General features: G+C 31.1%; 1 protein-coding gene across 1 annotated transcript in view; it reads left to right on the forward strand.

Moving 5' to 3' along the window:
- The first annotated feature begins 1,451 nt into the window (after nt 1-1,451).
- Nucleotides 1,452-17,098, forward strand: part of LOC106469381 (transmembrane protein 198-like) — a 20,967-nt gene continuing 5,320 nt past the window's right edge. Inside the window, 6 exon segments of the mRNA XM_022398732.1 lie at nt 1,452-1,689; nt 4,268-4,444; nt 7,527-7,607; nt 7,610-7,855; nt 8,941-9,174; nt 10,154-10,287. Of these exon segments, the coding sequence (XP_022254440.1) occupies nt 1,680-1,689; nt 4,268-4,444; nt 7,527-7,607; nt 7,610-7,855; nt 8,941-9,174; nt 10,154-10,287 (882 nt within the window). The 5' untranslated portion in view covers nt 1,452-1,679.

Here is a 17,098-nt window from a genome sequence, read left to right on the forward strand (position 1 = left end):
CCGCCATTCCTTCATTCCTCGGAGGATTGACTTGAAACTTGGTCCAATACGCCCAGACATCTTTTGATTTAAGCCTTTTTAAGGGGGTGAAAGTCAAGCAACCCAAAAATGTATATTTTGAGCTCCTGTGCGGTCATATTTACAGCAATCAATATTAAAATTGCCAAAAATATAAATTTTCATGCGTCAAACACATTGACATAAAAAAAAGTTGGATTTGGTTGTTTTGAGTCTCCTTTAGAGGGGGGGGGCAGAGCTCACAAAAAAGCATAATTTTGGGGATTTTGGTTCGATTACTCGGCTACGTTTTGATCAATTTACACGGTACAAAGATACTTTTTTACAGGTCCCAGATATATATATATATATACATGCAAAAATGTGGGATATGCTAATTTTTTTTTCATTTTAGGGATAGGTTAAAAGGTTAAGTAAACCAATGATTTTAGGGATTCTGGTCAATTACTTAGCCTTGTTGCGACCGATTTACATGGAATTTGTTACCAAGATACTATTTGCATGTCCGAAACAGATATATATATATATTTGGAATTTTTGTCTTTTGCTCAATTTTCAGCGAGGAAAGGGTTTTCCTTTTTAGGGTTTTCGTTAACTATTCAAGTGTATATCAACCAACTTACATGGGATTTGGTACAAAGATACCTTCTTTCAAATCCCAAGCAGAGATATAGACAGTTTTCGATATCCTGTATTTTTCGCGATTTTCCTTGTGTCAAAATTGGTCATGTTGGGATTGCGTTGCATTGTTTGGGGTACGCTTAACTTGAGTATCACTTAGCTTAGGTTCGTCGCACGTGTTGTTGGTGGCCCTTCAGATAGACTAGTTCGCTCCTGGAACCTTATCACTCAGAATAGTCAGGGAACAAAAAACATAAAATTTAAACCTAACTTAATAACAGTGTTTAAAATTATGAGTATACAATCATCAAACCTTGCGATTCGGTTCAGATATTTCAAGGTTTTTTTCCTGAAATAAAAGCTCAGAATTCAGTCAAGGATAGCATGAAGACTTATTGTTACATATCTTGCGGTAATAGAAGTAAGACTAGAAATTATGCCAAAAGATATGAACCGTATTGTTTAATTGTTAAAATCACCGGTGTTGTAGTGCGCATAGTCTTGTTGTTATCTTTAGTGTGGAACTTGGTTTTTAAATCAAGAATCTCATGAGCTTCTGACTATTTGACCTCAGATTTTATAATCCACGTGCTCTTATCGGTATAAATAGAGGTGAGTTTTAACATATATTTCATTATTTAATTGAATCATATGCTACATACTAACTTAGTGTTAAACACCTCCGTCTGTGTTGTTTAATCTGGCGCCGACTGGCGTTCACGTGACGTCATTACAGTTGGTTAAGCGTAGCATTTTTCTTTATACATGGGACAGAGGAGGTTTGTAACGGTTTTAAACTATCTGTACATATACGACTGTTAGTCGATAGCTGAACCCACGCATGGAGGACGTCTTTTTCTTAGTGGCTGCGACACAAGAGGCCTGTATTTAATTAGAAGAACTAGCAGTCTTCTTTATATCAATGTAAACTAGAATCGTAAAACCTAATAAAAAATGATCAGTATAAAGTGTGGAAACAGAGTCACTGGTGTCAATCAAGGCCGTCACAAGTTCCTTCCTCTTTTAAATTGAAGTATTTGATGAGTGAAGGTAATTAGTTTGTCTGCGTAGATTTTATAAATATACTATTTTCAGTTATTGTTTTTAGTAAGTATTTAATATTTAGCTATTAACTTCAAGCATGAATAAGTAGTATTTGAAAGACGTATGAAACTAGTAAAATACATTCATCGTTTTCAGTGTTAATGTTACATTTTAAAATTCATGTATAATTTAGTTGAACTAATCTAGGCATGATTTTAGAACTATGTATATAAAATAGTTTATGTTGAATTAAGTTTTTTACCTGTAATTTCAACTTTAATGTTAACTAGTAGGAAATATGTGAGAAGCAACAGTACAAAGTTATTCAAATTTTCCGGAAGAATTAAGGTATAAAAAAAGATGAATATATTGGTTAAAACTGGAGCCATTTTTAGCATGACTTTTAAACAAACTTTTACAATTTTTATTTGTTCTTAAGAGTAACCAGAGAACTTAGAAAACGTAAATAAAAAAAAAAATTGTGACGAACCTAATTAGTAAATGTCTACAGCCTAATGCCGTATCGTGTATGTGTGTACATGTGCGTATACATATGATAATATGATATAGCCATAGTAATCTAATGGATGTTTATTTACTTAAAACTTTCCTTGATAGAAACTTACATTATTTGTTGCTTATACTTTTAACTGTACTATTCTTTTGGGTCTGGGTCTTTAGTTGGTGTGTGAGGCAATGAAAAGTTGCTATGTAGCTCAAGACTGTCACCTCTCGATGACTGTTGTCCGAGCTGTGTTTCGTTATTAATACTAGAAAATCGCATTTGTAACCTAATTTTAGCGTGCCCGGACTGAGAATCCGAGGGTTCATGGTTCTGTTGCCGAGACAAGAATGCGCTCTTCACTTCGGGTCGAGGGTGTGCTGTAAGAATGATGGTTAAATCCCGCTGTCCAATTAGATTAGCTCAAGAGCTAGCGATTGGTGTTATTCACAAGCTGTCATGCCTCTTGTGTTATCAGTTCAAAATGAGGGACAAATATGCGCAGATAGATCTTGTGTACTGTGTGCAAAAATTCCAAATATAACAAACTGCAACTGAACATTATAATTTCGAAATTTGACGTTTTTAACTATGTATGAGAAACTGCCTTTCTAACATCACATCGTTCAGCGTTGTAGCTTGAAGTTACAACACTGTAACTGTACAAAGATGTTTTACGTCCGTTATACTTATAGTAAGATAAAACTACCTTTTTTCATATAACAAAGTGTAACCTTACTACAACAATATTCACCCTTTAATTTGGCTATGCAGTGTTAAACAATATTTAATCCATCACGTATTTCATAATTTCCTGTTTACTGTTCACAAGACACTATTTACTACGGTATGTGAATATTATGCAGTTTTTTAAAATCAAAGATTCATTTTTTATCACATTCTAGACGGTTTGAAGATCCAACGTATCAAGCTTTCAACACGTTCGAAAGAGTTGCATGATTTTTTTTTTTTGCGTACTAATCAGACGCGGATCTTGATAAACAGTCACTGTTCAGTGTACGAAGTTAATGAGTGAGCACAGGGTTTTCACCAGTCGTTTGACTCGTAATATCTCTTTGCAGGACTGAAGACCGTGTGAATTCTTAATAGTGCAATATGATACAGAAAATGATGCTGATCAACATCAATAATTGCTCCCAGGCCCAGATTAACCAAAGTTGTACAGGGCCCATAGCTCATATAGGGCTCCCCACCAATCACGTTAATAATGCACGTAAATATCATTCACCCATTCGTGTTCTTTTATGAACGTAATTCTTTTTCATCCTATGTTATGTAAACGGAATGGGTACAAGAATTTTTTAACGAATTATATTTAACATTAGAGTTACATATGTAAACTTCGCAATAGCAGTGGTGCTTGTAAGATTTCGTCAGGGAAAAATATTCCTGTTTTATTTTGTAATATAGGAATACTGTATAATGGTTTAAAAACTGTATGATTCGCTTCACCGGGTGTAGTTGCATAAGGTGTAGATGTTTCTCAATAAATCTGTGCTGTTCCTGTTGCTAAAGTTTAGTACGTACTTTTGTAAGTTTGAATTTTTGTTGTATTATATGTTTCTTAGATTCACAGTTTTTCATCTACAGAACATATATAGTGATAGAAAGAGTTTCTTAGATTCACCATGTAAAAATGTTGTCATCAGCATGTCCTTTTACCAAGCAATAGTCATATAAAACCGTGGATAACTAACAGAAAACTTCTGTTTCAGACATCCAAGTCTCTCTTTTTTTTGGTTGCAACACTATGTGTTAAATCCAGTTTTGATTATAAATGTAGAATAAATTTCCTCAAAGTAGTGAACAGTAAACCTCCATAATTTTTGTGGTATTTTAAGGTCAGGTGATGTATTATTAGCTTGCCAATTATATATGTAAAGGAAATGCTTATTTTTAATTGTTATTACATGGTGATTTGTAGATATCTACTATCTGACAACTGTTTATGACTGTATACATGATACAAATTCAAAATAAATAAAATATTTTTTGTGAATATCAGTTGATTAGGACATTAAGATAGTATTAGAATTCTTGGTATTAACAATCTCTTTTTAGATTTTATACTGAAGATGGCCCTTGATGATGATTATTCTTTGGCTTCCTCCATCAACAACACTGTACTGGAAGACCATGAGGACTCACGTTGTTTGTATTTTGATTATAACTATGACATCACAACAGCAGTAATTTGTGGGATGTACTTAGTATTTGGTATTGTTTACACTCTTTATGGTAAGTTTTCAAATTCACTAGTGTGGGCAGTATTTTTAAACTACTGTACTTAAGTTTTTAGTTTTAATCGAGATCCTTATTATAATATTTTTTTTAAAACGATATAATAATACATTTTAGAATGAACAAAATGATAACCAGTAAACATGTTTCCTTTCAATATGTATCAGTTCAACATTTTTCATGTTTTTACAGAAAAGCACATCCTAGTACTCAATATTTTTCTACTAATCTTATAAGATGAAATGTAACGTATTTTCAGTAGGAAAATTAATTTGTTCATGCATTATTCCTCCAGAGGATACATTTAAGTGTATTATCTTTGACTGTTGTTTATTCTGTTCAAGGACTTAGTTGTGGGTAATGTGTGTAATCGTTTAAAAAGACGTTTACAACAACTCATCCTCCATATTTGAACATTTTACTTATTGCACTTAAAACATTTTTCAATGATAAGAAGTAAAATATGCATTTATAATGTAAATATATCTTTCTTTGTTTTTATAATATCGGCATTCATTCATATGTTGTATGGCTAAAGCAGTGCTGTAGTTTGTGAAAGGCTTTAGTATAACAGCAGTTTCTAAAATTGATTATACAAGAGTCAAAAGATGAAGGTTATGACTCATTCTGTCAAAGAAAGATATATTTTTCATGTTTTTTTACAATCTATAAAACCATTATGTACCCTACCACAAGCTTCTGATGGATTTTATAAAATTATTTCTTTTTGAACCACATAAACACTGGTAAAACAAAAAAGTAGGCTAAAATAGTTTTAAAAATATATTAGAATTTCTGTAGTTGCCTTTGTCATTGGTTTTAAAACTTTTTTGATTTCTACAGTTCTATTTCCAACTGTCTTGCTACTACTTAAATTCATGCAATTTGCCTTAATAATCTTCTTTTTTAATTAAATATTTATGTTCTTAGAATATTTACATAAACATTAACTTTTTAATCAGAAATACATTGTTCTTGATAAGATATAATACTTGGCACTTTTTCATTAGAACTTTTTCATTCTTTTTTTTTTCTAATAGTATTGTTTTCCATGCATTTAAGAAGATGAACATCATATTCATTAATGTGTTTGCTAATCAAGAATAATGCAAAGTCTCATTACAAATCATTCAAAAAATTGCTAGAACAGGTGGAATAAAAAACTAATAGTATTATATCAGCTGCGAAACGTTTATAATGATGTGTGATGCTTGTGAAGTTAAAAAAATCACTTCTTAATTGCTAAAGTGGAGTTAATTATTTAATAAATCACCCATCAATGATTGTTTTTGATGTCATTGGTGAATCATCATAGTAAATAGTATTAGTTATGAAAACAAAATATGATATCATAAATTGCTTTTAGTTTTTCAAAGAAATGCCCACATGCAATTCCTATAAAATATTACAGAAGAATCAGTAGACTGTACAAAAAAACTCAACACAGCAGTCTCAGATTTTCTATAAGACACAGGTTATTGTATATCTCTTGGCTTCTACAGAGCATAAGTATGATTAATGGGGAACAGAACTGGTTTTTGCTTCTACACAATATTCCCCAAGGGCTAGCAAGTCCTTCACAGTGCCACATAAGATATACACCCTTCATACAAGGTAAAAATGTAGATAAATTAAGATACTTTAAAAGGCTGCTGAGGAAAAATAATCAGAACGTCCAGCAGTGTTTGCTTCTTTATCAAACTGTTTGAGCATAAGGTTTTAAAAGTATACAAATACTTTCTATATTAGTATTACATCACTTGGTTCTGTTAATATGTGATGACTTGTCCCATGTTTCATTATAATTTTTTTTCTTCAAAAAATCTTGAAATCCATAAAAATCCATGTCGATTGAAAGTCTTTTGTACATATTTCAGTCATTATAATCTCATTCAAAATTTTGTTGTCTGACACTGTTTATTGGAAGTTTCATTCATGACATACCAATCCTGTGATTCTTCAAAAGCACGTGCTGTGCTGAACACTAAATTTGCATTCCCTGCATCCCTCACTTTTTTTCCTTAGAAATAAACTGTTTAATTGAAAATCCATAGGTGATTCAACTATAGCTTTAAAGTCATCTGTTTAAATGACTGTCAAATTTTTTAAAGGAAAAACTTGAAAATACTTGATATAAAATATAGTGCTAATTATCTTACTCTTAGAGTATTGACAGGTGTATTTTTTTATTAAGTACATGTAGTTTTAAGGTGAATTCAACCAGTGTATTAAACCTGTAAACTGTTTCATGGGCTTCTCCTGGTGTTGAGGAACTTGCCAAAACAGAAGTCAGTAAAATAGTCTATGTACACACGCAGTTAATTTTCCATCTTCTGTTCTATATAAAGATCCAAAGAATACTAATTGATTACACAGGCCTGTGATGGTTTTATTGTCTTGACATTTTTACATGTTCTACGGTAATTCCTGTATGCCAATTCTGAAAATATCCATTTTTTTCTTCATCACGTACGGATTTTTCACAAAACGTCATAATGCAATACATAAAAGAAAGACCACAACATTTACTTTTGAGACTAAAAGACGTAGATTTCACAAAAAAATCGGGATGAATGAGGATGCATATTTGTTTGACATCAGTGTTCTTCCCTTTCCTTCAGTTTGTTTATATTTTTGTTAACAAACATAATAATTAAAAATGTTCATTGTGGTAACCAAAATAATAATTTGATCTAAGTAAGAGTGTTTTTTTTTCTTCCCAGTTTGTAAAAAATCATTAAGTGATAGAAAAAAATGAATATTATTTTCTAGATCTGCGTAATTGATTTATGGAAAATTCATTATTAAAACCAAAACAACTTTTATGAAGTTTAAATTCACAGGCCTGTGTCATTGCACTATTAAGAATGTATTGTGTTAATCATGCACTTTATTTTATGTGGTGTTATGGTATTAAAATATGTGATGTTACATAGTAGGAGGAATATGGACTCCAATAATATTTATATTTGCATTAAAAATGAAATATTATTGAAACATTTAAATATCCTAAAAATTATATGATGATGCATGCAAACAATAACTGTTTTATACTATGTGTCCTTAAAAATCATTCCAGGTTATCGTTGTTTCAAAGCTGTGATGTTTCTCACTGGTTTCATCTTTGGGTCTGTTGTGGTTTACTTGATCTGTCTGGAGGAAAACTACTTCCAGCTGCAGGAAACTCGGGTGTAGCACTTGGGGCAGGCTTGCTCTTTGGACTGATCACAATGCTGGTGCAATATGTAGGACTCTTCATGACAGGATTTCACATGGGGCTCTTTGTTGGAGTTGCTGCCATCATGGTAGCTTATCTTTGGTACTCGCCTACTACAGTATGGATAACAGTGGGAATCTTGCTTGGTTGTGGCCTCTTGGGTGCTGTAATCATACTTTTCTTCCAGAAAGGTAACTATAACTATACTCTAGAGGTCTTTCGAAATCTAATAACTGGGAAAATATTTAATCTTTATTGTTTAAATGTAACCTAAAACAGTGATGAGAATAACATAAAAAGTGAATAACCATTGTGTGGAGAATAACTTTTAACATTGACTTGGTAGAAAACAAATCTATTACACTCATGCCCATTAATAACAGATATGAACAAAAAGCCCTGTAAAATATAGTTCAATCTTGCTCACACACAAAATTCATTCCATTAGAGCAACTTCAAATACCAATAGTTCTGAATTTGCCTATATGGTTCCTTTGTAGTTTTGACTCAATAATATTCATTACCATTCTGATCAAGAAAAATTCTCAATACAGATAAGTATTAAACAGAAATGTGTAGTTTCAGACATTTTTATATTAAAGAAAATAATGTGTTTGCTCATTCTCACTGTACTACCCATCGTACATCTTATTAAAGCTAGCAAGGTACCTTTTTTTTTTCACAACAGTTTTCTTTTAGCTCAGTTCTCTATTTTTGTCCTTATACTCAGATACTTTTATAAACTGAAAATAAGATAAACAATATCAAACATTTTGAGCATTTTGCTAGAAGTTACATTAAGGACACAAATATTAAATACCAATTACACATTTGTCCCTAATTACTGTTGTATACATTTGAGTGAGAATTTCAATTTGTGCTATATAACATTACTTTGAGAACTAGCTTTATTTCTGTGACAAGTGTTATTAAAACTTAAGATGACTTAAGCAGTTTAAGTTAATACAGTTTATAATCTGTAAATAATCTCAAAAAAGCATAATATCAAATACAATTTCTATGTGTTTTTATGTCACAAAAGTCTGTTTGTTTTTAGTTTGTACTTTTGATTACATAAATTTATTATGTATTTTTTATATAAGTTAATGGTTTCTTGATAGTGTTTGTTCAAAGATATCAATAATTTTACGTCTTTTAATGGGTTTATTTAGCTATTTATCATTCTTTTCATAAGCTACTGCATTTGTGTTTTTGTGGTTGAGTACAATTCATTATGAGATAACCAATAATTAAAAATAGAATTGGTACATTACAGGTTGTACAATACTAGGCACAAGCATCTATGGAGGTGCTATAATAGCAGCGAGTGCAGATTATTTTATAGAAAAATTCATCATGCTCTATTGGGTCTGGGATCGTGTTCGTGTGGCCCCTTCTCACCCACCTTGTTGGTTTTCCTGGTTAATCCTTGGGATCTGGCCCTTCATGGTTCTAGTTGGTGGATTAACTCAGTGGAAAATCACTGGCCGAGGCATTCACCATGAAGAAAGTGAGTGTTTACTTTAGTTGTGATACAAGAAAATCACAGGGCAATAAAAGAGATTGTGATTTAGGTGTTTCATTGTCAATTTAATGTAGTAACTGCTGGACACTTAGCAGTTAACTTTAGCAAAGCTATGTTCATCTACAATGGGACAAATATTTCTTAACATGAAACCTATGAATAATAGAGACAGAGTAAAATTGAGGGGATTTTTACACAGCTGCTAAATGTCCCATTTAAAACATAATTGTCTTAATACTCTAAATCCTTCCCCCTTTTTAATCACTGATTTGTCACATTTTCTTTTAAAGAATATTTTTTTTCATGCTTATAATTTGTTACCATTAACTCGCATAAATTAATCAAGGATCATGTGTAACACATTCATTGATTGACTGAGACGAATACTGCACACTTCCTCGGTGTAAGAATTAAATGTACAAAGTAGGACAACACTTATTTTAGTTGTTGAAGAACACTGAAATAATGCTAGAAGAATAATAGTAATAGTAGTAAAGTAGATTATAATAATAATATAAAAAGTTATAGCTTAGTAATACTGTGGGTTCATTATTCTTTTTGAACATTTTGGTACTTATGCTAATGATTTGGCTGTCATTTTGAGATAGTAAATAACTGTGTGTATTTTATGTGTGACATATATTTGTTGAGTTAGAGGTTTTTTTTTAAATAGATTAACTATACAATGATAATAAAAATGCAAAAGTTTAAAATTCTGTCAGGTGATTTTTAATATGATACAACCTTGTGATTATTTAGCTCCAGTTTTCTGAGTTCTCTTATTTTCTCAACAGCTGGTATTGGCACTTGTCCAATGCTGTTTGTGAAGTACCAAAACCTGTTAGTTGGTAGGTCACATATTTGTATCACATTTGCATCTAGTAATACTTGAAGCAATGGTCCAGTACCTGTTGTAAATAACTACACAAAAGGTACTCTGATAAAACCCTTTGTGTTTACTCAGTGAGACCCAGCAGAAGAACAAGACAAGTCAATCTCCAAAGAATCAGACGAGAGGAATCTCGAGCAGAGCAAAGACAAAGGAAGTATCGTTATTTATATCAAGTGAGAACAGCACATGGAGACGTAATTTCTCAGGTATAGAAATGCATTTTTGTTATTTTAAGTTTTAAAAAATTGAGCCACACAGTAACATGACAAATTTCAACTCTGTGAAGCATACTGAAGTTTGCTTGTAATGAGATGAATGTATTTTTTCAGGTATATTCAGGTTCAAAAGTCTCAGTTTGAAATCCATGTTTAATAATTGTTTTTTTGTTGAATACAAAAACCAAGTCATCACATTATCATGGGGTTTGTTGTCATATCTGTCTTGTGGCTTGTGCAGAATAGTGATTCATCTTGCTGGAAGGAGATTTAATGTCATTTTTATATATTTTTTGGTAGTTCATATTCGGAAGTACTGATTTGTTTTTCACTGGAGTAAGGATTTTTTCATTTCTATCTCTTAATTTTTGTATATACCATGGAATACTTCTATTTATTGGAATGAAGATTGTCAAATTTGTTTCATCACTTGGTAGATTGAAATTAAAAACCTTATAGTAATGGGGTCTGCTTTGGAGTTTCATCTTGTGATTGTTTATTGGTACAAAGAATTGTGTTACTGTAGTAAGTTTTGTTCTCATGTCTCAGCTTGCAATTATTTGTAGAGTAGTAAACTGGATTATCTTACAAGAATGAAATGTTTTGTCATCTGATTGTTTTCTTGTATGATAAATAAGTCGCATCTGTAATTGGCCTATCTATTTTTTTTAACAGCTTTTTGTTCAGGTATCTTTTATTTAGTGTTTAAACCTCAATAAAAAAAATGGCACCCAGCCTGAACTTAACTCGCAACTGGCAGCATCACATTGCTATGTTTATAAATTTGTAATATTTTTAGTCAAGTACCACTGTTTGTGTTTAATATTTAAACCTGAAACACGACATTAAATTGGCAACAGTACTTGAAGCCAACAGCTAGTGTTTGTGAGTTTTGTAATTAAGGTATATTTCATTATTGTTACACTCTTTAACAGCATTGGTAAGAATGAGTTATATATCTGATTTTATTGCTTTTTTGTATTATACTTTTTATTATAGACATTGGTTTGCATTTTTAGTTTAATATATGTATTTAGGACTAACATAAATCTCCTAAGCTGGTCAAACCTCATGAGATAATACTCGAATTACAGCAGAAAATATTGTTAACAGCAAGGGACCCAACAAGATGAAACTATACTTTCTAATCTTTATAAGTAAGAACATAAGAAAAGTATATTTAATCAGCTATACTCATTACCAGTTTGATTTTTAATTTTTCTTTGAGTAGTAGTTTGATCTGGTTAGAAGTTAATGTTAACAAGTTAATCATACAGAAATTGTCCATGTTTTGATGTTGGCTTTGAACAAGAAAATATTCACTAAACTAATTTATCATATAAAATTGCATAAGTTTAGAGTGTAATCTCTTCCTTTTGAAAAATGCAATTTGAAATTTACAAAATATTACTTTGGTGTTGATAAAAAGTTTTTTCCAAAATAAGGCTACATTTTCTCAGGACCATTCCAGTTTGATTTGCACTATTAGAATCGTTTTTCAAAATGTTCATGCATCCAGAACACAGAGCATCTAAGAGAAACAAAAACAAATGTTTTCTAACTATCTTTTTTTGACTTTATTTGGTTAAGGCATTTCAATCACATAACGACCTTAGACAGTGAAAATGATCACAATGACAAAAACAAAATATCGTATTCTTACTATTTCTTCTGTTTTGCAGTATTCTTGTACTTTTTTGATTGGATTCAAATATTTTTTGGATGAGTTATTCTTCATGTTAATTTCAACAGAAACCACATCCACCACATTTATTAATCAGTTATTCTCATGAGAGGATAATTGTAATAATCAAAAATAGTATGAATTACTTATTTTGATGAATTGATTATTTTTGTGAGTTGTGACCAATCAAGGAAGCTGAACAACCTTGAATAAATTAAAAATAGTAATGAGAACTGGTAAAGGCAGTATTTCAGTTACTTGAATAGTTAGAACAATGAAAAAAAAGGTGATAATTGGAAACAGTAATTTGAGTTGTTGATTACATTCATGGCATTAATTATTTTAATTGTAACTTCAAGTAGTTGATTATTTTACTTATCAATTGATGCTCATAGGCAATCAATTATATCGAGTTACTTGTGCAACTCTAAACATCACACCTTTTAACTTTGCACTTGCAACTAAGATTACAGTAAGCAGGACATACAGACATTCTCCCAGTAAATATTGACTAGGTTAGCACTTAAAATAGATCTTCTATAGGTAAAATTACTATGAAACATGTAATAGACTTCCATCAAAATTTTGACACAAATGTAAGGAAGAACTGATATTCAAAAGAATACTTCTCTGCAGTAGGTAAACTGATGAGCACAAAAGTTGTAGTTTTTGAACACTAATACTAAACTATTGTTGAAAGGTAATTTAAGTGTTTTTTTATTGTTTGCCAAGTATTGCGATGACCAAAACAGCTGCTAATTTCTGTATGATCAACTTCTAATTTTAGGGTTAAAAGAGTTTCAATTAGAAAAATTCTTACAATGTTCAACATCAGAACTGTGTGACTACTGACGTAATAAATGGACATTTATCTGAAAGCCTTGGAGTGGCAAATGTATGGTATATAATGATTTGATTAAAAAATAAAGGAAATTTTATTTTAGCTTTCCAGTATGTTTCAATTTTGAGTAAAAAGTTTGGTAATGAAAAATCTGAAAAGGAAGTATTGGAAGCCATTTGAAGAACTTGAACCCATTATTCAATAGAGTATTCAGCCAAAAATATACCATTTTTAGCCACTACACTATACTTTTATTTTATAAAAAAACTTAACAGGTTCATGCTTGGATATATTAAGATTATCCCCTTTGTCACCACCAATATTAGGCCTAGAGAGTTTAAAACATTTCTTACTGCATGCTTCTTCTGAACTATCAAAATTTTTTTTAATGTTATTTATCACCTGATTTCCTGCATGGGTCCAAGAACATGGTCACCATATTTTAACCAATCTGTTTATACCATGATTTAACTGGGTAAGTAAATTTTTTTAAATACTTTGATAAACATTGCAAGTTTGGTTACAAGATAATGAAAACACTAGAATTTGTATTAAAAGATTACAGTTTTCATAACACATTATACTCTATAGGGCTTCTACTAGTTCTAGGGACATACAGAAGCTAGATCTTAAAATCATTCCTGTGAATCAGACACTAACATGACTAACGTTAAAACTTAACATGTCTAATGTTAGCACCTAGGCCTAATGTGTTAACTAGATTTAGATATAGTTTCTAGATCTTAATCTACATTATAACATAGTAAAAATTATTAAATCGTTACAACTTCAGACACCTAATTAAGCCTACACAGATAGATATAGGCCTACCTGACTAACTTGAGGCCTAGTCCTTATTCTTTGTATGGTATGAGAAGCAAGTTGAATTATGTATGTAACAATTAGATTTAATAGATCTAATGTTGAATCTAGTTTTTAGAGATTAAGCAGAAAATGCATTCATTATTAGATGTAGAGGTCTATTAGTGCCATACATTTTCAATGAAATCAGCCAATTTTCCACTATAGACATGTCTAAATAACAGATGTGAAGACATTTTACTTGGAGTTAGTCTTCATTCAGTTGTATTTGCAGGATTCAGATATAGATCTAATAATAAATTGTACCTTTTGTATTAAATCTTTATCTGTTGCTGCTTGTTTTTGGTATATCAGCATTTGTTAGGCTTAGGTTTAATTTTTGCTAATGTTACATTTTATTATACTTCTGTATGCTTATGCTTGATATAGAAAGAAAGTGATATATCTGCATCTAGTAGTATAAGTCACACCAAGGAATTTTTAATTTCATCTTTTACTTGGTCTACAGCATAACTGAAATTGTCCATAAATTTATGACGGTTAAAAATGTACCAGCTTCATCATTTACCATAAAATCAGGTTTTTGTAGAAAATGTGCAAACACATGCCACGTTTTATATACAGCAACTGTATAAATCTATTTTCTGTGTTTGTATTGCTGCATTAAGACCTGCAATTAGTGAAAAATTTCCAAAATAACTCAAAGCCTAACAATATATTGGACATCCAGTGCAGCCAAACCAAACATGGACTATCATGTACATCATCAGTCTAAAAACAATTTCACTCACACTAGGCCTAGATCTATTTGTTTTTAGCAAATAATTCTCTGAAATTCTAGGAATCCTGCTAAAACAGGCATATTGTATCGAAACAATAATAGCAAAATTATAGTGATGCATACTAATACACATATAATAAAAATAGGGATTCTTAATGAATAATTAACAATAATTAATATATATATCTCAATAGAAATTTTATGATAAATATTATTTAATACAACCAAATTAAAAAAATTAACAGCATTACAAAATGATTTGATGCATTTGAGTATTGAATATAATGTTATAAGAACAGTATAAAGTAAACAAATGACCATTGTTTGTATTGTAAATTTAATATTTATTTCTATCACCCACCCTTGTAGGTTTGCAAAATTCCAGGCCAGTATAGTTTAAAAACAAGCTGCTTATTAAATTTAAACTACCAGGAATGGTTAGAAAGGGATTCACACAGTTCAACATTATCAACAGGGGAGAAGCAGCTTTGTGAAGTCAATATGACAAGTAAGAAAAAGGCAAAAATATAAAGACATTGAAAGCAATATTAAGCAACAATACTACTATCTGCTTCTTCTTCAAGCTACTTGAACAGAAAGTGCCCATCTTAAAAAACTAAACTACCACTGTGACTGACACCAGTTCAACTTCCAGCAATCAGTCATTTGTTTCTTCTACTGATGTTTTAAGATCAGAAGTTTTATTGGTTTGAGATTAATTTGAGTATTAATAGTTTGGTTTTGAATTTACCTATTGATTATAAGTATTATTTTATTACAAGTTACAGCTTTTTTAGCAAGGAGGAATATTTTTAAAAGAGGTACGACATTTTGATCACTGATATGATCATTCTCAAGCACTTGTTTTTAAAAATATTCTTCTTTACTGTAAAAGTTGTAACTTGTAATAAAATAATATTTTCAAGAGTATTCCCTGACATTGAAATTGCTCAAAAACGTTTACGTGGGGAAGACAAAACTTCATACTCAACTGTATGTGGATTAGCTGATTAAACTGAAGCAGAAAATCCAGAAGTCTGATGGGTATTTTCTTTTATTTGATAAGAGCTTGAACAAATCCCTCAAGATAAAACTGTGACATTCATGCTCACTTTTGGAAGGAAAAAAACAAACTGTTCACACAAGATATATAAAAATCAGAGTTCTTAAAACATGGTACTACCTCTAATCTATTTGACAAGCTGTTTTCTATCATCACAGACTTCAGTTGTAAGAGCTTATTGTAAATATCCATGGGTAACTCCAATGTTAATTAGAAATAACATGAAATGTTATCAAATGAAGCTAATAAATCAGTCCAAAATGACACTTATTGGTTGTTGGATCATGTGATTTACACATAATTTACAATACTTTTAAAGATGACTGTAAAGTAGATGACTGGAAATTTGAAGAAACTAGAAGATTTGTACTATTTTTTTCAATGAAGTCTTCAGCAAGAGCTGATGACTTCAAAAGTGTAACTGGATGCTCAGATCTTCCACCAAAGTTTTGTACACACCTATGGCTGAAGAACATTGGCATTTTGTAACAGTACTTGTCCCTGCTACCTCTCCTAAAGCATATGTAGGTGCACAGAAAAACCCACCAAAATGAAAGTCAAATGATGGTATTCTAGAAGCTGATAATTCCTTCTTTCCTCTTCAAAACAGTTTTTTTTCTCTCTCAGTTGCTAGAGAAATTGAAACTTTCCTCAAATAATTCCACATGATAAAATGATGTTACCTTTTATAGCTGCAGATCCCTTTGGTCTTGTCATAAGATTACTGGAAAGATTTTTCACTTCAGAATGAATGAAAAACATAACTGGACTATATATGTTGCAAACCTGGATTTGACAAAAATATTTTAAAGGAACCTTCCAAAATTCATACTGGTTTTGTTACAAAGAATGTCCTTAATGATTTAAAAAGGACTTCAAAAATTAGTGATAAAGACTTGCTAGGCTTTAGATTTGAATTCAGGCAGTTCCTTAGGGTTATTGTTGTTGTGAAAATTATTCAAAAATCCCCTTAACTTATAGCTTAGCAAGGAACATGGCTGCTTGAATCTAAAAGTAATATTGTTAAATGCATCATCCAGTGTGGTCAAATTTTCATGTCATCTAAAAAGTCTGGTAAATGCAGGCAGAGTGAAATAAAGGGACTGTGACACTATTCTCAGGCAGTACAAAGAGATTCTCATGACATCCCTGCAATCACCTGTTTCAGAGAGAGTCTGTACTTTTACTTTCTGCCAGAAAAGAAAACAATCCCAGTTGATTTGGAGAGTTAGCAAAACAAACTGTCAAACAATAAACACTGAAACACTATGACATTTTTATTTTCAAATAATTCAGTTACATTTGAATACTGCTACATTAGTAATAAAAATATTAACGCTCCTTCACCATATAAAACATTATTTACCAATACTTGTATGATATTTACATTTGAAAATGTACGTCCTGGTGCAGTTTCTTGTGTGACTCGATTGGAATAGTCCTTGAATTTCTAAAAATGGACATGGAAAAGTTAAGAAATTTCATTTCTGCATATGTGCAGGAATCATGTCATCTTATGATTATTGGTGCACTAGAGAACTGAATTAGTATAATAAGAGCTGTTGTCACATCTTTTCATTCTGTGTAGAGTGGTAAGTTGAGTTATCTGAC

Source organism: Limulus polyphemus, unplaced genomic scaffold (genome assembly GCF_000517525.1).
Source record: "Limulus polyphemus unplaced genomic scaffold, Limulus_polyphemus-2.1.2 Scaffold96, whole genome shotgun sequence".
NCBI lineage: Eukaryota > Metazoa > Arthropoda > Merostomata > Xiphosura > Limulidae > Limulus > Limulus polyphemus.